At 41.3% G+C, this 23,648-nt stretch overlaps 1 protein-coding gene and 1 long non-coding RNA gene across 3 annotated transcripts in view; one reads left to right on the top strand and one right to left on the bottom strand.

The window, feature by feature from the left end:
- Positions 1-723: 723 nt before the first annotated feature.
- RAB33B (RAB33B, member RAS oncogene family) lies at positions 724-21,908 on the bottom strand. Of its 2 annotated transcripts, XM_007999833.3 has the most exons (3): positions 21,799-21,908; positions 21,289-21,556; positions 730-1,524 (listed from the first exon to the last, which is right to left on the bottom strand). In XM_007999833.3, exons 2-3 carry the CDS (start codon positions 21,535-21,537, stop codon positions 1,084-1,086), a joined length of 690 nt encoding a protein of 229 aa, XP_007998024.1. In that variant the 5' UTR covers positions 21,538-21,556; positions 21,799-21,908; the 3' UTR covers positions 730-1,083. The 2 variants fall into 2 exon arrangements, with proteins under 2 accessions (XP_072873742.1, XP_007998024.1); XM_073017641.1 differs by lacking the exon at positions 21,799-21,908 and having other exon boundaries at positions 724-1,524; positions 21,289-21,644.
- An 11-nt stretch (positions 21,909-21,919) lies between these two features.
- LOC119621855 (uncharacterized) overlaps positions 21,920-23,648 on the top strand; it is a 38,445-nt gene continuing 36,716 nt past the window's right edge. Inside the window, exon 1 of the long non-coding RNA XR_005238442.2 lies at positions 21,920-22,062. This is a non-coding gene — a long non-coding RNA (uncharacterized lncRNA). The remainder of the gene's footprint in view (positions 22,063-23,648) is intronic.

Raw genomic sequence — 23,648 nt, 5'->3', positions numbered from 1 at the left:
CACCTGTAATCCCAGCACTTTGGGAAGCTGAGGTGGGTGGATCATGAGGTCAACAGATTGAGAACATTCTGATCAACATGGTGAAACCCTGTCTATACTAAAAATACAAAATTTAGCTGGGCGTAGTAGCACATGCCTGTAGTCCCAGCTACCCGGGAGGCTGAGGCAGGAGAATCACTTCCTGGGAGGTGGAGGTTGCAGTGAGCCGAGATCGCGCCACTGCACTCCAGCCTGGAGACAGAGCAAGATTCCATCTCAAAAAAAAAATAATAATGATAATAATAATAATTTAAAAAAAAGAAAGCAACTCAAATAACTCTTTTAAAAATAACAATGATTTTTGTAGATCTGATAAATATTAATTACAAAATCAAACATCTAGAACTCTTGGAAAAGTCATTCTTTATGGACTGGGAACCAGGAAACATTCTGTGCCTTCTTATCCCACTGGAACTAAAGTGTTAGCTCTAAAACATACCAATAATAACAAAACTAAATATGTTAGTAAAACAAAGAAAGGCCAGATGCAGCGGTGAGTACCTACAGTCCCAGTTACTGCGGAGGTTGAGGTGGGAGGATTGCTTGAGCCCAGGAGCTTAAGGCCAGCCTGGGAAACATAGCAAGACCCTGTCTCTACCAAAAAACAAAAAAAGTACTCTGGGGAGAGGCAAATACCAGTTTTTACCCTATTAAGAACACTTCCCATTTAAAGGACATACTATTAGGTGTGTGCTAAACCTTTAATATTTTATTCCAATTCCAGGAACACAACATGGAACGGTTACTGATTCTTTACATTCCATCATGTTCTCATTTGAAGCTTCCTTCACTGGGCTCTAGATGGAGAGATGTTCAGATTCATCCTATCTTTGCTTCATTTTCAATCTCACCTGAAAACCAACTTTTCCTGTGTTGTCACAGTGACAAACTTAAGTAGATACAAAATACAAAAGCGTGACAATGACAAACAGCGAAGTGTCAAGATGACCCATTACAGTTGAGAATAAATCTTATGACTTATTACTGTCATACTTGAAAAGTATTTCTTTAGCCAAAATTAGATAATATAATAAAGACTGTTATTTAGCACCAGCACGTCGTTGCAGGCTTTGGTTCAGGCTTCAGGATAATTTCATTATCAGGGGGTTGACTAAGCATTAATGGTTTGTGGCTCTTAAGCTTATGAGCCAAGGTCATAAATATAGCTTCCACGTGGTCATTATCATTGGGGTTTTTAGCAGACGTTTCAAACAAAGGCATACTGTGTGTGTCAGCAAATTTTTGTGCCAAGTCTGTGGGTACCTGAATGGCACTTCTCAAATCACATTTATTTCCAACAAGAATCCGTGGTATATCATTGGCTAGCAAATGTTGCTTGCATTCTTCTATCCAAGATGGTAAGCTATGAAAACTAGCCATGTTGGTCATATCATACACGAAGACAACAGCATGTACATTTCTGTAGTAGTGCTGAACCATGCTCTTTCTGAATCGTTCTTGTCCTGCTGTGTCCCATAGCTGGATCTAAAAATGGGAAGAAAAAGAAGAAAGCTGAAAATCTCATTCAAATTATACATATTAAGAAATGTAATCATCTTGCACTGTCTTTATTATCTCTTCACTTAAAATATTTTGATTTCTCCCTTCCATAATGTCTTTTCAGTGTTACTTATGGGATCCAGACTTCATGATACCATTTACCTCATAATTAAATTATAATACAAGTGTCAGAACAAATATTTCAAAACAGGATTTTCTAAATTTCTGTAAATCCAATTTGTTTAAATAAAATTATACCTCAAAATTTTATTTTAAAATGTTGAGAAAAATATATCAGGTGTTAACATGTTAAGCATTTAGTTCCTGTAAATTTGGTTACTATATACTCCTCTTTACCTTTCACTAGTCTAATTTAAAATATTAAACCTAGGAAAGATGTTGTTATGAGATCCAGCCTCCAAACAAACATACATGTATGTGTATGTCTATGAAATCCAGGCCCCCTTGAAAATTTAAGAAGGCTAGAAAAAAAGCAAGAATAAAAACACTCAACATACAATTAAAATGCTTAAAACTATAGATATCAAAACTTACTACAAAGCTATACTAATCAAGACTGTGAAACTGGCCTAAGATTAAACACATAAATCAATGGAAGAGAACTGTGGATCCAGAAATGAACCCATGTATCTATAGTCAACTGGTTTTTAACAAGATTACCAAAACAATGCAACAGCAGGAAAGATTAGTCATTTCAATAAATGGTGCTGGACAACATGCAAAAAATGAGGCTGGATCCCTACCTCACACCATATATAAAAATTTAACTCAAAATGGATCAAAGACCTAAATTTAAGAGCTAAAACTTTAACTCTTTGTAACCTTGGATTAGGCAATGGTTTCTTAGATATGATATCTAAAGCACAAGCAACCAAAGAAAAAAATAAACTGGACTTCATCAAAATTAAAAATATTTGTGCAGCCAGGTGTGGTGGCTCAGCACTTTGGGAGTCCAAGGCATCAGGGTCACCAAACCCAGGAGTTTAAGACCAGCCTGAACAAATAAAATTGGAAGGTGGAGCAAGATGGCAGAATAGAAAGCTCCACCTATCATGCCCCCAACTCCCCCACAAGGATACCAAGTTAATAACTATCTACACAGAAAAAAAAAAAAAAAAAAAAAATTCATGAGAACCGAAAATCAGGTGAGCACTCATAGTACCTAGTTTTAACTTCATATTGCTGAAAAAGGAACTGAAGAGATAGAAAAAACAGTCCTGAATTGCCAACACCCACTCCCCGCACCCCCAGCAGCAGCGGTGTGGTACAGAGAGCTTCTCTGGGCACTGGGAAAAAGAGAACACAGCAACTGTGAGGCACTGAACTCAGTTCTGTCCTGTTAGAGCAAAAAGGAAAACCAGACCAAACTCAGCTGATGTCTACCCACAGAGGGAACATTTAACCCAGTTCCAGCCAAAGGGGAACCACCAATCCCAGCAGTCCAAACACGAGTTCCCACAAACCTTGCCCTCTGTGTCTCCAAGTAAACTTGAAAGGCAGTCTAGGCCACAAGCACTGCAATTCTGAGGCAAGTCTTAGTGCTAAACGAGGCCTAGAGACAGTGGACTGAGGCAGGCAGGAGACATACTTAGACTCCAGCTGGGGCAGCCAAGGGAGTGCTGCCATCACCCCTTCCCTAACCCCAGGCTGCACAGCTCACAGCTCCAAAAAAGACCACTTCCTTCCATTTGAGGAGGAGAGGAGAGGAGATGAGAGGACAGGACAGGAGAGGGAAGAGTGGGGACAACACTGTCTTGATCTTAGATACCAGCTCAGCCATAGCAGGATAGGGCACTGGTCAGTTGTGAGGTCCTCATTCCAGGCCTTAGCTCCGAGTTGACATTTCTAACTACATCTTGGGCAGAAGGGAACCTGCTGCCTTGAAGGAAAAAACCCAGTCCTGGCAGCATTCATCACTGCTAAATGAAGAGCCCCTGGGCCTTGAAAAACCAGCAGTCATACCCAGGCACCACATTGACAGCCTTGGGTGAACCTCTGAGACTTGCTGGCTGCAAGTGAGGCTCAGCACGTAATTAGCTGTGGCAGCTATAGGGCAAAACTCCTGCTTGAGAAAAGCAGAGGCAAAAGTAAAGGGGACTTTGTCTTGTACCTTAAGTACCAGCATGGCCACAGGGGGGCCTGTGGGGTCCTAGATTTCAGGACCTGACTCTTGGACAGCATTTTTGGACCTGCCCTGGGCCAGAGGGGACCCCACTACTCTGAAGGGTAAGGCCCAGGCCAGGCAGCATTCATGACAACCTGACTTAAGAGCCCTTGGACCTTAAGGGAACACTGGCGGTAGTCTGGCAGTACTCCTCATGGCCTGGGGTGGCAGTGGCTACAAGTGGGAAGCTCCTCTCTTTGGAAAGGGGAGGGAAGAGTGGGAAGGACTGTGTCATGCAGTTTGAGTGCCAGCTCAGCCACAGTACAACAGAACACCAAGTAGACTTCTAAGATTTTTAACTCTAGTCCCTGACTTCTGGAAGGCACTTCTGGACCAATCCAAGACTTAGGGAAACTTGCCACGCTGAAGAGATGGACACAGGCCTGGCTGGCTTTGCCACCTGCTGATTGTAGAGTCCTAGGGCCTTGAGTGAACACAGGCAGTAGCAAGGGAGTGGTTACAGCAGGCCTTGGGTGAGACACAGTGCTATGCTGGCTTCAGGTCTAGTGCAGTCTAGACCTAGTGCAGAGGCAAAAGTAAAGGGGACTTTGACCTAGTGCAGTCATAGTGGTGGTGGTCACAGGGGTGCTTGTGTCACTCCACTCTCAGTATTAGGTGGCTCAGAACAGAGAGAGAGAAAGAGAAACTCTGTATGTTTGGAAGAAAGGGAAGGGAACAAGTGTCTCTGCCTGGTTGAGAATTCTCCTGGATGTTGTCTAAGATCATCAAGGTGGTACCTCTACAAGTCTTCAAGAACCACAGTGTTACTGGACTTAGGGTAACGCCTAAGGCAGATACAGCTTAGATTATGACACTTAAGTCCTTTCAAATCTCTGAAAAGCCTTCCCAAGAAGGACAGCTACAAATAAGCCCAGACAGTGAAGACCTAACCCTTCATTGTCCAGACACAGAAGAATATCTACTAGTATCAACACCATCCAGGAAAACATGACCTCACCAAATAAACTAAATAAGGCACCAGGGACCAATCCTGGAGAAACACATATGTGACCTTTCAGAAGAGGATTCAAAATAGCTGTTTTGAAGAAACTCAACATAACACGGAGGAGGAGTTCAGAACACTACCTGATAAATTCAATGAAGAGATTCTTGAAGAATGCATCAGAGTCCTTTAACAGCAGAATTGATCAAGCAAAAGAAAGAATAAGCAAGCTTGAAGACAGGCTAATTGAAAATACACAGAAGAGACAAAAGAAAAAAGAATAAAAAACAAGGAAGCATGCCTACAGGATCTGGAAAATACCCTCAAAAGGGCAAATCTAAGAGCTACTGGCCTTAAAGAGAAGGTAGAGAAAGAGACAGAGATAGAAAGTTTATTCAAAGGGATAATACAAAAAACTTCCCAAACCTAGAAGATATCAAAATTCAAGTATAAGAAAGTTATAGAACGCCAAATAGATTTAACCCAAAGACGACTACCTGAAGGCATTTAATAATCAAACTCCCAAAGGTCAAGAATAAAGAAAGGATCCTAAAAGCAGCAAGAGAAAAGAAACAAATAACATACAATGGAGCTCCAATAGGTCTGGTAGCAGATATTTCAGTGGAAAGCTTACAGGCCAGGACAGACTGGCATGATATATTTCCAACTGCTGAAGAAAAAAACCTTTTACCCTAGAATAGTATATCTGGCAAAAATATCATTCAAACATGAAGGAGAAATAAAGACTTTCCCAGACAAATAAAAGCTGAGGGGTTTGATCAATACCAGACCTCTGCTACAAGAAATGCTAAAGGCAGCACTTCAATCAGAAAGAAAAGAACATTAACGAGCAATATATAATCACCCAAAGATACAAAATTCACTGGTAATAATAAGTACACAGAACAACACAGAATATTATAACACTGTAACTGTGGCGTGTAAACTACTCTTATCCTAAGTAGAAAGACTAAATGATGAACCAATCAAAAATAATAACTATGATGACTTTTCAAGACATAATCAATACAATAAGATATAAACAGAAACAAGAAAAAGTTAAAAAGTGGGAAGGATGATGTTAAGGCATACAGTTTCTATTAGTTTTTTGTTTGTTTATATAAAGAGTGTTAACCTGTTATCAGGTGATATGGTTTGACTGTGTCCCCACTCAAATCTCATCTTGAATTCCCATGTGTTGTGGGAGGGACCCTGTGGGAGGTAACTGAATCATGGGGGCATGTATTTCCTGTGCTGTTGTCATGACAGCGAGTAAGTCTCAAGAGATCTGATGGTTTTAAAAAGGGGAGTTCCCTGCACCAGCTCTCTTCTCTTGTCTGCTGCCATGTGAGACACGCCTTTCACCTTCTGCCTTGATTGTAAAGGCCTCCCCAGCCACATGGAACTGTAAGTCCAATAAACTTGTTTCTTTTTTAAATTGCTCAGTCTCAGGTCTTTATCAGCAACATAAAAATGGACTAATACATCAGGTTAAAATAATGTGTTATAAGATAATATTTGCAAGCATCATGGTAACCTCAAGCCAAAAAATATACAATGGATACACAAATAATAAAAAGCAAGAAACTAAATCATATCACCAGAGAAAACTACCTTCACCTGAGGAAGACAGGAAGGAAAGAAAGAAGGAAGGAAGAGAAGACTATAAAACAACCAGAAAACAAGTAACAAAATAACAGAAGTAAAATAAAATACCTAGGGATTAACCAAAGAAATTAAAGATCTCTACAATGAAAACTATAAAACACTGATGAAAGAAATTAAAGCATACACACACAAAAATGGAAAAGTATTCCATGTCAATGGATTGGAAAAATCAATATTGTTAAAAAATGTCCATAGTACCAGATTAATTTATAGACTCAATGCAATCTCTATTAAAATACCAGTGACATTCTTCACAGAAATAGAAAAAACAATCCCAAAATTTATATGGAACCACAAAAGACCCAGAATAACTCAAACTCTCCTAAGCAAAAAGAATAAAACTGGAGGAATCACATTACCTACCTTCAAATTGTACTTCAGATCTGTAGTAACCAAAACAGCACGATACTGGCATAAAAACAGACATGTAGACCAATGCAACAGAATAACGAATGCAGACACAAATCCACACACCTACAGTGAACTAATTTTTGACAAAGTTGCCAAGAACACACTGGGGAAAAGACAGTCTCTTCAATAAATGGTGCTGGCAAAACTGGGTATTCACATGTAAAAGAATGAAACTAGACCCCTATCTGTCGCCATATACAAAAATCAAACCAAAATGCATTAAAGGCTTAAATCTAAGACCTCAAACTATGAAACTACTACAAGAAAATATTGGGGAAAATCTTCAGGACACTGGTCTGGGCAAAGAGTTCTTAAGCATTACCCCACAAGCACAGACAACCAAAGCAAACATGGACAGTGGAATCACATCAAGTTAAAAAGCTGCTGCGCAGCAAAGTAAATAAAAAAGTGAAGAGACAACCCACAGAATGGAAGAAAATATTTGCAAACTACCCCTCTGATAAGGGATTAATAACCAGAATATATTAGGTGCTCAAATTCTATAGCAAAAAATCTAATAATCTAATAAAAAATGCATGAAAGATTTGAACAGACATTTCTCAAAAGAAGACATACAAATGGCAAACAGGTATATGAGAAGGTGCTCAACATCAACAATCATCAGAGAGATACAAATCAAAACTACCATGAGATATCATCTCATTCCAGTTACAATGGCTTGTATCTAAAAGACAGGCAATGACAAATGCTGGGGAGGATGTAGAGAAAAAGGAACCCTCCTACACTGTTGGTGGGAATGTAAATTAGTACAACCACCATGGAGAACAGTTTGGAGGTTCCTCAAAAAACTCAAAATGGAGCTACCATATGATCCAGCAATCCCACTGCTGGGTATATACCACAAAGAAAGGAAATTAGTATATCAAAGAGATATCTGGACTCTTATGTTTTTTGCAGCACTATTTATAACAGCTAAGATCTGGAAGCAACCTAAATGTCCATCAACAGATGAATATATAAAGAAAACGTGGTACATATGCACGATGGAGTACTATTCAGCCATAAAAAAAGAATGAGATCCAGTCATTTCTAACATCATAGATGGAACTGGAGATCATTATGTTAAATGAAATAAGCCAGACACAGAAAGACAAACACCACATGTTGTCACTTAGTTGTGGGATCTAAAAATCAAATCAATTGACCTCATGAACATAGAGAGTAGAAAGATGGTTACCAGAGGCTGGGAAGGGTAGTGGGGTTTCAGGGTAGGGAAGATGGGGACGGTTAATGGGTACAAAAAAAATAGAAAGTATGAATAAGACCTACTATTTGATAGGCAATAGGATGACTATAGTCAATAATAATTGTATATTTTTAAATAACTTAATGTAATTGTTTTTTGTTTTTTGTTTTTTGAGACAGGACATTGCTCTATTGCCTAGGCTGGAGTGCAGCAGCACGATCTCAGCTCACTGCTGCCTCGACCTCCTGGGCTCAAGGAATCCTCCTGCCTCAGTCACCTGAGTAGCTGGGACTACAGGTGCAAGCCAACATACCCAGCTAATTTTTTTATTTTTTTAGAGATAGGTTTTTGCCATGTTGGGCAGCTGGTCTAAACTCTTCAGCTCAAGCGACCTGCCTGCTTCAGCCTCCCAAAGTGCTGGGATTACAGGCATGACCCACTGCATTTGACCTGAATTGTTTGTAACTCAAACGATAAATACTTGAGGTAATGAATATACCATTCTCCATGATGGGCTTATTTCACATTGCATGCCTGTATCAAAACATATAATGTACCCGATAAATATATACACCTATTATGTATCCACAAAAACTTTTTAAAAAATTTTAAAAATGAAATCAAAATGTTGTTCCATTAAAAAAAAAAAAAACAGTCTGAACAACATAGGGAGACCCTGTCTCTTAAAAAAAAAAAAAAAAATACCGGGGGTAGGTGGAGGGCCAGGCACAGTGGCTCGTACCTGTAATTCCAGCACTTTGGAAGGCCAAGGCAGGCGGATCACATGAGTCCAGGAGTTCATGGCCAGCCTGGCCAACATGGTGAAACCCCATCTCTACTAATAATACAAAAATCAGCCAGGTGTGGTGGCAGGTGTCTGCAGTCCCAGCTACTTGGGAGGTTGAGGTGGGAGAATCACTTGAGCCTGGGAGACAGAGGCTGCAGTGAGCTGAGATCATGCCACTGCACTGCAGTCTGGGCGACAGAGCAAGACCCTGTCTCAAAAAAAAAAAAAAAAAAAAAGGTTTGTGCTTCTAAGGACACTATCAAAGTGAAGAGACAACTCACAGAATGGGAGAAAATATCTGCAAATAAAATATATCTGAGACCAGGCATGATGGCTCACGCCTGTAATCTCAGCGCTTTGGGAGGCTGAGGCAGGCAGACTGTCTGAGTTCAGGAGTTCCTTAAGACCAGCCTGGTCAACAGGGTGAAACCCTGTCTCTACCAACAATACAAAAAATTAGCAGGGCATGGTGCATGTGCCTGTAGTCCCAGCTACTTGGGAGTCTGAGGCACAAGACTCGCTTGAACCCGGGAGGTGGAGGTTGCAGTGAGCTGAGATCGTATCACTGCACTCCAGCCTGGGTGACAGAACAAGACTATGTCTCAAAAACAAAAAACAAAACAAAAAACAAACAAACAAAAAACAAAAAAAGGAAAAGACCCTTGAAATTCTATATTTAGCATTTAGAAAGATATGTTGGTAATAAATTGGATGACCTATATAAAAGCTATCCAAGGGAACTAGAGCTGATTTTTTTCTCTTTTAATAACATTTTTTGTAACACAGATGTTCAAGCATCACTTCATCAATGAAAAATGACTTATAATGTTTTAAGCAAATTATATTCACAAGATAAAAAATAAAAAGCACACAAAAAGGAAATACACCAAAATATTAACAATGCTTGTCTCCAAGGTGATTTCTCCCTTTATTTCTACTTTTCTATTTTCCTTAACAGACATGCATGTCATTTATAAAAACAAACTAAAAAAAAAAAAAAAATGATTACACAGAATTTAGACCTGCCTCAAAGAACTGTGGATGTCCTCAAGAAATGTAAGCGGTAATGATAAATGTTAACCCCAGGCCAGGTGCAATGACTCACACCTGTAATCCCAGCACTTAGGGAGCCTGAGGTGGGAGGATTACTTGAGCTCAGGAGTTTGAAACCAGCTTGGGCAACACAGAGAGATCCTGTCTCTACCAGCTTGGGCAACACAGTAAGACCTTGTCTCTACTTTGTTTCTACCAGTAAGACTCTGTCTCTTAAAAAAAAAAAAAAAGTGAGCTGGGAGTGGTGGCATGCACCTGTGCTTCCAGTTACTTGGGAGGCTGAGGTAGGAGGATCACTTGAGCCCAGGAGATCAAGGCTGCAGTGAGCCATAATCATGCCACTGCACTCTAGCCTGGGCGACAGAGTGAGACCTTGTCTCCAAAAAAAAGAAGAAGTTTTAACCTTAAGAAAACCCTTTGTTTTTAGATGAGATTGACTAAACAATATTCCTCTTCCTATTCCCTATTTAATAAATGGTGCTGGGAAAACTGGCTAGCCATATGTAGAAAGCTGAAACTGGATCCCTTCCTTACACCTTACAGAAAAGTTAATTCAAGATGGATTAAAGACTTAAATGTTAGACCTAAAACCTAAAAACCCTGGAAGAAAACCTAAGCAATACCATTCAGGACATAGGCATGGGCAAGGACTTCATTACTAAAACACCAAAAGCAAAAGCCAAAATAGACCAATGGGATCTAATTAAACTAAAGAGCTTCTGCACAGCAAAAGAAACTACCATCAGAGTGAAAAGGCAACTTACAGAACGGGAGAAAATTTTTGCAATCTACCCATCTGACAAAGGGTTAATATGCAGAATCTACAAAGAAACAAATTTACAAGAAAAAATCAAACAATCCCATCAAAAAGTGGGCGAAGGATATGAACAGACACTTCTCAAAAGAAGACATTTAAGCAGCCAACAGACACATGAAAAAATGCTCATCATCACTGGCCATCAAAGAAATGCAAATCAAAACCACAATGAGATACCATCTCACACCAGTTAGAATGGCGATCATTAAAAAGTCAGGAAACAACAGATGCTGGAAAGGATGTGAAGAAACAGGAACACTTTTACACTGTTGGTGGGACTATAAACTAGTTCAACCATTGTGGAAGACAGCGTGGTCATTCCTCAAGGATCCAGAACTAGAAATACCATCTGACCCAGCCATCCTATTACCGGGTATATCCTCAAAGGATTATAAATCATGCTACTATAAAGACACATGCACACATATGTTTATTGCGGCACTATTCACAATAGCAAAGACTTGGAACCAACCCAAATGTCCATCAATGATAAACTGGATTAAGAAAATGTGGCACATATACACCATGGAATACTATGCAGCCATAAAAAAGGATGAGTTCATGTCCTTTGTAGGGACATGGATGAAGCTGGAAACCATTATTCAGAGCAAACTATTGCAAGGACAGAAAACCAAACACCACATGTTCTCACTCATAGGTGGGAACTGAACAATGAGAACACTTGGACACAGGGTGGGGAACATCACACACTGGGGTCTGTCGTGGGGTGGGGGGTGAGGGGAGGGATAGCATTAGGAGAAATACCTAATGTAAATGATGAATTAATGGGTGCAGCACACCAACATGGCACATGTATACAAATGTAACAAACCTGCACATTGTGCACATGTACCCTAGAAGCTAAAGTATAATAAATAAAACAAAAACAAAAAAACAATATTCCTCTTCCCATCAATCCTGTTCAAAATTCTATGCTTTCTAATCATATCAAGTCTTCCAGAACAGAGAGGTATGAAATTACCCCTTTTTTATTTTTATTTTTTTGAGACGGGGTCTCACTCAGCTCCCCTAGGCTGGAATGCAGTGGCACAATCATGGATCATTGCAGCCTCCACCTACTAGGCTCAATCTTCCTGCCTCAGCCTCCCGAGTAGCTGGGACCACAGGCGAGTGTCAGCAGGCCCAGCTATGTTTTTAATTTTTTGTAGACTGGGGCGGGGGGTCGCACTAGGTTGCCCAGGCTGGTCTCAAACTCCTGGGCTCAAGTGATCCTCCTGCCTTGGCCTTCCAAAGCTTTGGGATTATAGTCATGAGCCATCATGCCCAGCCTGACATAACTCTTTACACTTTACTGGAGAGCCATAAAAGTAACTAATAATTGATGAGGCATTTATAAAGGAATATTTAAAAAGAAGCTTCAAAATTTCTGCCACAGAATAACTAAATGATGGGAAGGCTTAGGGCTACTGCTGCCTGCTGCCTTCCAGGCCTGCACACTGAGATGAGGAGACAGGAAAGGAGCAGCGAGAGACCCAGCCATTACAGGACAGGACAACTGATTAAAAACTGTTGGCCATAAAAGGTTAGAGAAAACTTTGAAGGAGACAGACAGACAGACAGTAGGCAAAAAGCGAAGCCTAGAAAACTCTTGAGGCTTAGCTATTAGTGGAACGGTTCATGATGTTTAAAAAAGAAGAGAAAATGACACTTTTGGACCCAAGGAAGTGAGATGCTTTCATCTGGTAAATGTTAAATTAGGAAATATTTTCAGAGAAATTTTTCCCAATTTAATACTTAAATATCTAAGGAAAAATGGCTAATATGTGCTAACACCAATCTTATTCCCATTTTAAACATTATAAAGACAACATAATATATACTTGGCCAGGCGCAGTGGCTCATGCCTGCCATCCCAGCACTTTGGGAGGCTGAGGTGGGTGGATCACTTGAGGTCAGGAGTTCAAGACCAGCCTGGCCAACATGGTGAAACCCTGTTTCTACTAAGAATACAAAAAAATTAGCCAGGTTTGGTGGCACACACCTTTAATCCCAGCTACTGGGGAGGATGAGGCAGGAGAATTGCTTGAACCTGGGAGGCAGAGGTTGTGGTGAGCTGACATCGCGCCACTATATTCCAGCCTGGGCGACAGAGACTCCATCTCAAAAAAATATATGTTATTATTTTTTATGACAGGGTCTCCCTCTTGCCCAGGCTGGAATACAGTGGCACAATCTTGGCTCACTGCAACCTCCACCTCCTGTGCTCAAGTAATCCTCCCACCTCAGCCTCCTGAGTAGCTGGGACTACAGGAGTGTGTCATCACACCCAGCTAATTTTTGTGTTTTTTGTAGAGATGGGATTTCTCCATGTTGCCCAGGCTGGTCTCTAATTCCTGGGCTCATCTGATCGGCCTCCCAAAGTGCTGAGATTACATGCGTGAGCCATGGCACCTGGCCCAAATTCTTCATTTTAAAGGCAGGATTCCTTTCAAATAGTCACAAAACTTTGTTACTTGTCTTCTTAGGAAGCTAAAATTTATTTATTTTAAAATTTTAACAGGGTTTAAGTGAACACAGACCAATACATGAATTGGCAGCACTCAGAACCAGTAGAGGTTGAGAGAGATTCCAGAAAGCTAAAATTTATTTCAAAGATTTGCCATTTGATTCTGTACACCAGACGCACAAATTTCTACTCCACATAAAAAAAGCAAAAAGAGTTCTCTTGAGATGTTACTAATACCAGTTATGATGTTGTTTTACAACTTAAAATGTTAACAGAAGCTCTCATGTTGTTCTTATATAGATGATCTTTCATGTGAAAGAATAAAAATGTGTTCTTTGAAGAAATAGGGGAGAAGGAAATTTGATCGCTAATTAGGGATGGAAAATTTGGATTAAAACCTTTAACATTTTAAGTCAAGCAAAAAGAGTATTAAATCAATTTAAAGTCAGATAATTTCTCATTTTGGATAATAAAACTACCAAAAGAGCTGTCATGAACAACAATCTACTATTAGGATTTAGCAGTAGCTAGGTTGCCATTTTTGTTAAAACTTGATATTGAAATTTAGAGATTTATGAAGTATTATATAAAGGAAGTATACGTATACATGAATTTTTTTTTTTTTGAGATGGAGTCTTACTTTGTCACCCAGGCTGGAGTGCAGTAGCACGATGTCAGCTTATTGTAACCTCTGCCTCCCAGGTTCAAGCGATGACAGGCATGAGCCACCATGCCCGGTCAAAAATTTTTTTTAAATGAAGGATTAATTACAGAATAATAATGGTGATAAGGAAGAGAGCAAGTGGTGACAGAACGGACACAGAGGCAAGACCTGTATTCCCAGTACAGTTACCAACTTGTATAACTTTGATCCAGTCACTTAGCCTTTCAAGAGGCTGTTTTAATCTTAAAACCTGGGCTAACTTCTGCAACATTATGGGCTCATCTTTTTTTTTTTTTTTTCAATTAGTTATTGCCTTAGAGGAAAAAAATACACACAATTTGGAACAGTAATCTTGGTTATCCATCCTCTCTCCCTATTCTTTCACTGTTTTTTGTTTGTTTGTTTTCCCATTACCATCTCTCTCCTGAAGGAATAAGCATTTACTCTTAAACTATTATTATTGATTTGGGGCTTAGCACATTCCAAGTACACTCCAGGAACTCTGCTAAATTCTTTACATGCTCTTATTTTAATATATACAACCCTATGTAATAATTACCCAATCTTCAGATGAGGAAATTGAGGTTTAAGTAATTCACCCAAGGCCACAAAATGAGTAAGTCTTAAGGCCAGAATTTGAACCTAGACTACCTGATTCTGTAGAGAATGCATGTTGTTTCTCCAGCCTAACCCTCATTCTCCCTTCTATTAATAGCACCCTATTTTCCTTGGGAATTGGCCCTCCCCTGCTTTCCATTCACATGAACCACTGGCTCCCAGAGAGGGCATGTAACCTACGTCCGAACAATCAGAGCATCGCACCCCCGCACTCCCTGTCACTACCATAGTTTAGGAAATGGGCATGTAGGACTGTAGTTGGAACTGGCAGACAGAGAAATTTACTTCTAGGCTTTTTAGTTATGTGAAACAATAAATTACCTTTTTGCTTAAACTAATTTTCTTACAGTCCTCACACAGTCTCCAAAGCAAGAGATCTTGACCACTGATTCCAGAGAACTAATTCTCTCTCTTCTCACCACCTCTGAATGTACACACCAATGCCGCCATCTTCGTAAGAAGTGACAGAAGAGAATCACAGGCTTCTGAAATCAGGGTGGAAAAACAATAGGAATTCTGACCTGGTTCCTTCGATCCTTCAGATAGTAGGAAGGCCTGGGTCTGTGATAACGTATATTACTTACACCATGCCAGCCCCAGGACCAAATCCTAGCAATTCAAAGTCTTTTTCAGACCAAACCCAACTGCCCAAAAGTTTGAGCTACGAGATCACAAGATTCCTGAGCATTCTTAAGATACCTTAATTGCTCATAGTCTCATTCACTGAATTTCAATGCAAATCAAATCAAATCAAGAGAATCAATTTGGTATCTCTCCAACCACCAACACCACATTTTAAGAAATAAAGTATCAATTTGATTCTGTTTTAAGGTAGGGCACAAGGTGATTTCATATAAAATATTTTTTGACTTATAAACATTAATTTACTTTTAATGAAGATCAACACAGAACAAAAATTAGGACAAGTAACCTAATTGATATTTTATATTTATACAGCATTCACTGAATGTCATCTTCATCATGCTATAAAAAAATTTAACAAAATTTCTACTCTTCTCTCTAGGCATGTTAGCCACATTTTGTTCTATCTGTGCTTCCAAACTTCAACTTCATGTGCATAATTATTTCTCCTGTGTGCCAATTGGGTATTTGTAGCTGCCAATCAGATATTTCCATTTGAATATAGGACCACCTCAATAAACACATGACTAAAACACAATGTTACAGAGCCCGTCCAAATTCAATGTTTCACGTAGTCCCCCTTAGCTCCACTACCTACCTCCCATCACCCAGACTCAACCTCGCTCATCTAGTCCTCTTCTTTCTCATCACCAAAAGCCAGTTACTGAAGCCTTTGGCTTTATCTTCAAAATACCTCTTTTATCACTCCTTTATTTTCCCCTGTCACCTCAATTCTGGATTTCCAGAGCACCCTATCAACTGATCTCTGCCTCTATATATTCAACACTTTTCCCTGAATACTTACTATGTGGTTTAAGAACTGAACTAGGTCGGGCACGGTGGCTCACACCTGTAATCCCAGCACTTTGGGAGGCCGAGGCAGGCGGATCACAAGGTCAGGAGTTCGAGACCAGACTGGCCACCATGGTGAAACTCTGTCTCTACTAAAAATACAAAAAATTAACCAGGTGTGGTGGCAGGCGCCTGTAATCCCAGCTACTTGGGAGGCTAAGGCAGGAGAATTGCTTGAACCCAGGAGGCGGAGGTTGCAGTGAGCTGAGACCGTGCCACTGCACTCCAGCCTGGGCAACAGAGCAAGACTTTGTCTCAAAAGAAAAAAAAAAGAACTGAACTAGACATTGGAAGAAGTCTATGAAATTACCAGACATGGATTCTGCCCTGAATAAAACTTAGTAAGGGAGGTAAGACAGGTACATACGAAATGAGATAGAGATCATCTAAACGTTCAGGTAAGTTGCTAAAAGAGTTCATAGAAGGAAGTAGAGTGAAGGTGTGAGGAGACTTTTTTTTTCTTAAGAGACAGTGTCTCATTCTCTTGCCCAGGCTGGAGCGCAGTGGTGTGATCATGGCTTACTGCAGCCTCCAACTCCTGGGCTCAAACAATCCTCCTGTCTCAGCCTCCTGAGCAGCTCAGACTACAGGTGCATGCCACTGCACTTGGTTAATTTTTTAAAATTTTTGGTAAAGATGGGGCTTCACTAAGTTGCCCAGACTAGTCTTGAATTTCTGGGTTCAAGTGATCTTTGGCCTCCCAAAGTGCTGGGATTACAGGTGTGAGCCACTGGAATCCGGCTGGTTGCAAGTTTTGTTTTTTTTTTTTGAGATGGGATCTGTTCCTAATAGAAACAACCCCATTAAGAAGGGGGCAAAGGACATGAACAGACACATTTCAAAACAAGACATACCTGTGGCCAAAAAGCATATGAAAAAATGCTCAACATCACTAATCATTAGAGAAATGTAAATCAAAACCACAATGAGATACTATCTTGCACCAGTCAGAATGGCTATTATTAAAAAGTCAAAAAATAACATATGCTGGCAAAGTTGCAGAGAAAAGACAACACTGCTGGTGGGAGTGTAAATTAGTTCATCCCCTGCGGAAAGTGGTGTGATTCCTCAAAGAGCTAAAAACAGAATTATCATTTGCCCCAGCAATCCCATTATTGGGTATATACTCAAAGGAACATAAATCATTCTGCCATAAAGACATCTACACATGTATGTTCATTACAGTACTATCTATAATAGCAAAGACATGGAATCAGCCTAAATGCCCATCAGTGGTAGACGGGATAAAGACAATGTGGTATATACATAACATGGAACACTATGCAACCATAAAAAGAAAAAGATCATGTCCTTTGCAGCAACATGGAGCCGGAGGCTATTATCCTAAGCAAACTAATGCAGGAACAGAAAACTAAATACTGCAGGGACACAAAGACGGGAACACACACTGGAGCCTCCGGAAGGGTGGAAGGTGGGAGGAGGAAGATCAGAAAAAATACCTATTGGTACTCTGCTTAATATGTGGGTGACAAAATAATCTGTACACCAAAGCCTTGTGACATGAATTTAACTATACAACAAACCTGCATATGTACCCCCTGAACCTAAAATAAAAGTGTTAAAGGGGGGGGGACAGAGACAGGATCTGGCTCTGTTGGAGTGTCTCGATCATAGTGCTCTGTACCCTTGAACTCCTGGCCTTAAGCAATGTTCCCACCTCAGCCTCTGGAGTAGCTGGGACTACAGGCATAAGCCACAAAACTCAGCTGAAATTTTATAATATAATGGGGAACCACCCAGGGCACTTGAGTCAGGGGAGATAAATCTCTTTGAAGTACAACATTAATCTGGCATTTCGGCAACAATGTACAAAATAGATTAATTGAGCACTGGGAGAACAGGTGAGCTGCTGCAACTGTTAAGCTGCTCCAACAGTTCAAAGAGAGGTTAAAAAAAGGACTTGAACTAGAATGTTGAAGACAAGACAATTAACAGAAAGTGTGCAGGTGGAAAACCAATTGGACTCAGAAAGCAAAGGAGAGGGGTGACACTACAAGGATAAGAAGGATTACAGCAGTACAACCTAGGTGAATTTTGAATTTCATATGATTTTTATGTGTGATGAAATCTTACGATATTTTCCCTAAACATTAAAAAATGTAAAAAATCATTCTTAGATTGTGGCCATGTAAAAACAGGCAACAGACCATTTTTGGCCCTCAAGCATAGTTTGCTAACCTTTGTACTGTATCATAATTCTCTATGCTTATCAAAATGTCTTCTTTCCAGCAATTACTCATTAAATATTTGTTTTATCAGTGTGGGGAGAGGTCCTGATTATTTTCCTTTAGTTAATATGTTAATATTAACTAAATTGCACTTAACATGGGAACATTTCATTTCCACCACTACAAAAAAGTAAGTGACTAAAATGTTCAAGTAGGAACTGCTGACCTCTAATGGGAGGCTGGATTAAATACAACACCAGGCTTTAATAGGTTGGTGTGTATCTGTCACTGGAAAATGACTGTGCAAAAGGAATACAATTAGTCATGAAGGGGATACACACACGAGGAAGGAGCATAAGGATTAGAGTTAGGAGTCTCAATTTAAAAGCCTAATGTATTTTTATTTCAGGAATTTAATTTTATAATTTCATTCGACTTCCGAAATTTCGCAAACAAGATTTTCCTCTTTCAATTACACGCACGTATTGCTTAGGAACGGATTAGCAGATATAGGCTTTCTTACGTTTCATAAAACATTTTAACGGATTCTGAAAGGGCACTGTCGTTAAGTCATGCTTTCTGAAAATTTTCTAGTCCACGATTATCAAAGCATTTAACACAATATCTCATTTTTATCAAACAAATAATGTCTAGAATGGCATTTTACTAGTAAAGTAACATAGACCTTTCCAGCTTTAAGATGAAACTAGGAAAAATATCATTTTAGATCAGGCTACAATTTTCCAAAGACATAATACGAACATTTCAGCAGCACTTAAGATGTATTGCAGGTTAACAGAAAAGCAGCAGAAGCAGCACACAGAATAAAGCTCTTTATATCACTTTTCAGTTTTAGAAAAAAAGGGCACTAAAAAAAATTAAGCTCTGTGGTTTTTAAAAAAATGCCCAACATAGCTATATCTTTTCCTACTATAGAAACCTCAGAACATGTCTATAGTCATTTCAACCACAATAAAAATCTCAAGTCTCACCACTGGTGGCACAAATCAATGGTTAGGGCCTTAGAAGAAAAACAATCTCAGTATCCAAGTGCACATCAATATAGCAGGTTAGGCTAAAGTTCGGTAGAAGTAATCCCCCCAAAAATATTTTCTCCTTGCTCTTCCCAACCAGAATTATCAACTCTGTGCTCCCAGATTTGTCATACCTGTGGTTCTGTCTTATTTATCACTGCCAGCACTCACCTCAGTAGTTAGGTAATTGACTTTATACACTGCACATGCTTTGTATTTTTTCAATACTATGATCTCTTAAATTTGCACCTGATTCGTCTGTGATCTTTAAGTATACACAGCAACCCAGGAACAGATAAAGGGCCCTCAAATCCCAACTCCTCCCCCACCCTCATTCTCTCCACTTTTGAAAGTATTTTCCTACTTCTGTTTTGTTTTTGTTTTGTTTTTGAAATTTCTCTCCCCTTAGCTGTCTACGTATGCCCTCCACTATCTCTGCTTTCATCTTTGGGTGTACAACTGCAGAACTAATGGTGGCAAATAGGAAAAATAATGTTAAGCCACCAGGAAAGACAAAGAATCTTTTTAAAGGTACCAACTATGAACCAGGTGCTTCATATATGCCCTCATCTGATCCTCACAGCAGCCTAATAAGGTATTATGATCCCAGTTTTTCAGAAGAAAAAAACACTCTGAGAGGTTAAAGAATCTGCCTAAGGTCCATGGTGACCAACTATTTTGGTGTGGTCAATACAGGGAGTCACTGGGATGTGAGACCCAGTTTCAAAACCTGGACAGTCTTGGGCAAAGTCTGTCACCCTAGTAACGACACACAGCCCATTCCTACCCTTTCGTAGGTTCAGATTTGAATCCAGGTTAGTGGGGCTCCAAAGCCCACGTACTTCCCAGATTCCCTGCTTCTCCCAAACTGAACTCCCTTCGAACTTCAGAAGTTCCATTATTTTTCACCCCAAAGGCTTCTGGGCCAAACCTAATTCTGGTGAAAAATATTTAGCCTTTTATTCTATCTTTTCTTCTGCAAGTATACAAATCTTTCTAAACTCCCTAATACAAAGCACCCCCAAAACCACCACTGCGGGCTCATATGGGACATGAAATACTAATGTGAAAAATTAAAAGACAAAAGCACCAAAGAAAGGTTAATTTCTTTTAACCCTGCTTACTTGACCTCTACCATCATTAGCAGTATAACCCATTGGGGTGGGGGTCGATGATTAGGGAATTGAAAAATAAATTGTTCTTGCCTCAAAGATATGGGGGTAGGAATGTCTGAAGCAAGCCTGTTCTCCCACCACTCCCCACCAAGAGACTGAGGTAAAGATGATCTCTGATTTAAAGCAGTGGTATAAGGCAGGGTAGTTCCACCTATGTTTTAAGGAGTGGCATCAACAGGTGGCATTTAGTGGTGGCTTGCTATGAAGGTGTGTCTAAGGTTTATACCATCAAGAGGCCTAAGCCTTGTCATTGATCCTCATTTCACTGTTGCATTCCAACCCCTCAGAACCTCAAACCTGCCCTGGGGCCTATACTACCTTCTCCACTATTACTGTCACTCAGTGTCCCCAGTACCAGGGACCATCAATAACGACTTAAAGGGAATAAAGAATTAGGATTGTGTCTGAGGTGGCATCATGAGAAATGCTTTTGGCAACCTGAGTAGGAACTATCACATACAGAATATTTCTGCAGGAAAACAGATTTTTCTAAAATCAGTATCATACAGAAACTACCATAGCAAAACTGTATGCAAGAGAATACCTAAGTACTTCCTCAAAGGCAATGAGCTTTACTTCCACAACACCTAAGGCACTGCTCAAATGAATGTTTAATAACTATTGCAGATTAAATGAGTTTTCCATGCTAGCGAAATGTCACTGTTTTTCCTTCGTTCATATTTCACTGACTCCCAGCACATGACACACAGTCAATGGGTCGGTAGATAAACCCTACACTCTTGAACTCAAAGTGTAGTCCACGGATTCGCTGCACCTGCATCATCCGCGAGATTATTAAATCATAACCTGCATTTTCAACAACTAGATCCCCAGGGAAATCGCATGCACACTGAAGTCTGAAAAACAGTGTCTCAGAAGTTTGCAGTATATGAATCCTTTCAATCCCCAACTCCAATCTCATCAGCATGAGAAAAAAATGGAGCACACACACACCGTGCACAGGGCCAGCGACCAGCCCACGGTGGGGCTGGGACACCTGTCATCCCGTCCTCCCCAACAGTTCCCCATCCGCTCACCTTGATCCGCTCCCCATCAATCTCCACCGCTCGTTCTCGGAAATCCACCCCTATCGTGGCCTCGGTGCGGTCAGGGAAGCGGCCAGCGCAGAAGCGGTAGGTCAGGCACGTCTTGCCCACATTGGAGTCGCCGATCACGATTATCTTGAAGATGCGGGAGCGGGCAGGAGGCAAAAACCCGGAGGCTCCTGACACCGCCCCGCTGGACGAAAAGCTTGCCTCGAGCGACGACTCCATCTCCTCAGTCATTCCCCCGACCCGCCCCAAACTGAGGCGGAGGAAAGGAGACACAGAAAGGCTGAGAGATTACGCCACCTCGAGCGCGCGCGCCCAGCCGGCCAGTTCGGCTGCGCAACTTCCCACGAGCCACCGCCCACCAGCCCCGAGCGCGCCTGCGCACCTTCCCGCCCCACCCTCGCGTGCACAGGTGTGGCACCCGCCCGCCCCGCCGCACTGAGTCGCCTGCTCGCGGCCACACGCTACGCGTCACTCGGGCTGGCGCCGGTCTACCTGGGCAGGCGTGGGGCCTGTCGGGGGCTTTATGGCGGCGCAGAAAGCCAGCCTGCCGAGAGGCTGAGCCGAGCGCCCCAGGCCCAACGCCCTGGCTGACCCAGCCCCGCCACGTCCAACGTTCCCGCCCTCTGGAGGAAGCCGCGCAATCACTCCGGGGGCGGGGAGAGACAGACAGCTGAGAGGAAGGAGGTGCCATGGGCGCTCTCTCGCGAGAGGGCCGCAGAGCCGCCTTTGACGGGGGCGTGTGCCTGGAGAGCGACGGTAAGGACGTCGCCGGATTCCGGCGTCGGGTCGGTTCTGGCACCGATGTATCGTTTGGTTGCCCCGGAGAGGAGGCAGGTTCCCTCAGCTTGCCGCTGGGGATGTGGCATCGGCTGCGCTCACCACCGCCGCCGCCTCTGTGAACTGCGGGAGTTGGGACGGCGGCCAGGGCTAGATGGGTGGGACGCGAGTCATCGCCGAAAGCCTGCCCGGTGCGGGGCGCACTTGGAGGCGAGCTCTGGGCCTCACTGCGTTTTGAAGCCTAAGGTCTTGGCAGGCGCATTGCTGTGGGCTGCCGGAGAGCAGGCTGGAGTTGGAGGCCGCCCACCGGAGAGCAGGCGAGAGTTCGAGGCGTAGGCACAGCGCATTTCGCCAGGCATCCCCCAAGTCCCCAAGAATATCCGCGTGATCCTTGTGACCACAGTTTGTTGGGTTAATGTCCCCAGCCCGAAAAGTAGAGCACATCACATGTCGGCCACCTGGGAGCATTGAACCTGGGAGTTACTAGGCGCCTCTGGTGGAAATAAAACTCGTTATGCCCTAGTTCTGTCTTAGTGCCTGGGTGACGATGATGTAGCGGTTAAAGATTAACTGAGCGCACTTAGAGGTTGTCTTTGTCTACCTAAGGAAAATATCGATAGATTAAACCCCCAACCTTAACGAATCTCCGTGAATTCTTCTGAGGAAACGTCCTATATTGTCATACTAAAGGTCCCAAATATGCAAACAGATTGCTTTTTGTTAAAAGTTTGTTTTGTTTTGCAGTGACATCTGTTTGAGCAAATGAATATGCCATTGGCAAAGTCAAGGACTGTCGGAGAGGAGGACATGGCAGGCCTTAACTGAAGTGAGGGGGACAATTGAACACTAAAAGTTCTAGGAAAGGAGATGAGCTGCTTATTCCGTCAGATGAAATGAAAATGTAATCAGAACAGATGAGTTAGGTAGAACTTAAACTTGCCGGGAGTTGCCAGGAATTTGCAACAGCCTTGATATAGAGTAATTTCTGTTGCTGTAGAAAGACTTTCTACAGTCACTAATATACCAAGTTCGCTAGAAAAAAAAGTTTACTTACCAAGTTTATAGAAATGGGGTGAAAAATCCTAATTACTTATCTATGAGGTTATTTTCATGAAGGTTAATCATCCAGAGACTCTTAGAGAGCCTCGGAATATATTTCTTCTAATCTACTCTACCTATCCCATTCAAAGGAGGGAATCTGAAGATTTAAGGGCGAAGAGCAGTTGAAAACTGAAAGCTGTGGTTAATGGGAGAATTTCAAGGATGGTAAAAAAAACCCAGCATCATTGCACCCCTGTTCTTTTTTGTATTGTGGACTTTTTAGTTTAGATCTTGGTAAACTACATCAGAAATTCTTTATGCTTTATGCTAACTCTAACACACTTTTTGGGGTATTGCTAATTTAATCTTTGAATACTGTTTTTGCTGTTTCATGATTATATGTCATGTCCTACTAGCTAGATTGCCAGCTCTTGACTACTGGCTGGAAGTTTATTGTTTATTCAGCAAATAATGAATTAAGTCAGTGAAGTGAGAGATTTCGTATGTAAGGATTGTTAACTTGA

The sequence above is a fragment of the Chlorocebus sabaeus genome, chromosome 7, assembly GCF_047675955.1.
Source record: "Chlorocebus sabaeus isolate Y175 chromosome 7, mChlSab1.0.hap1, whole genome shotgun sequence".
In the NCBI taxonomy this organism is placed as follows: Eukaryota; Metazoa; Chordata; class Mammalia; order Primates; family Cercopithecidae; genus Chlorocebus; species Chlorocebus sabaeus.
This window is presented reverse-complemented; position numbering and strand designations above follow the sequence as displayed.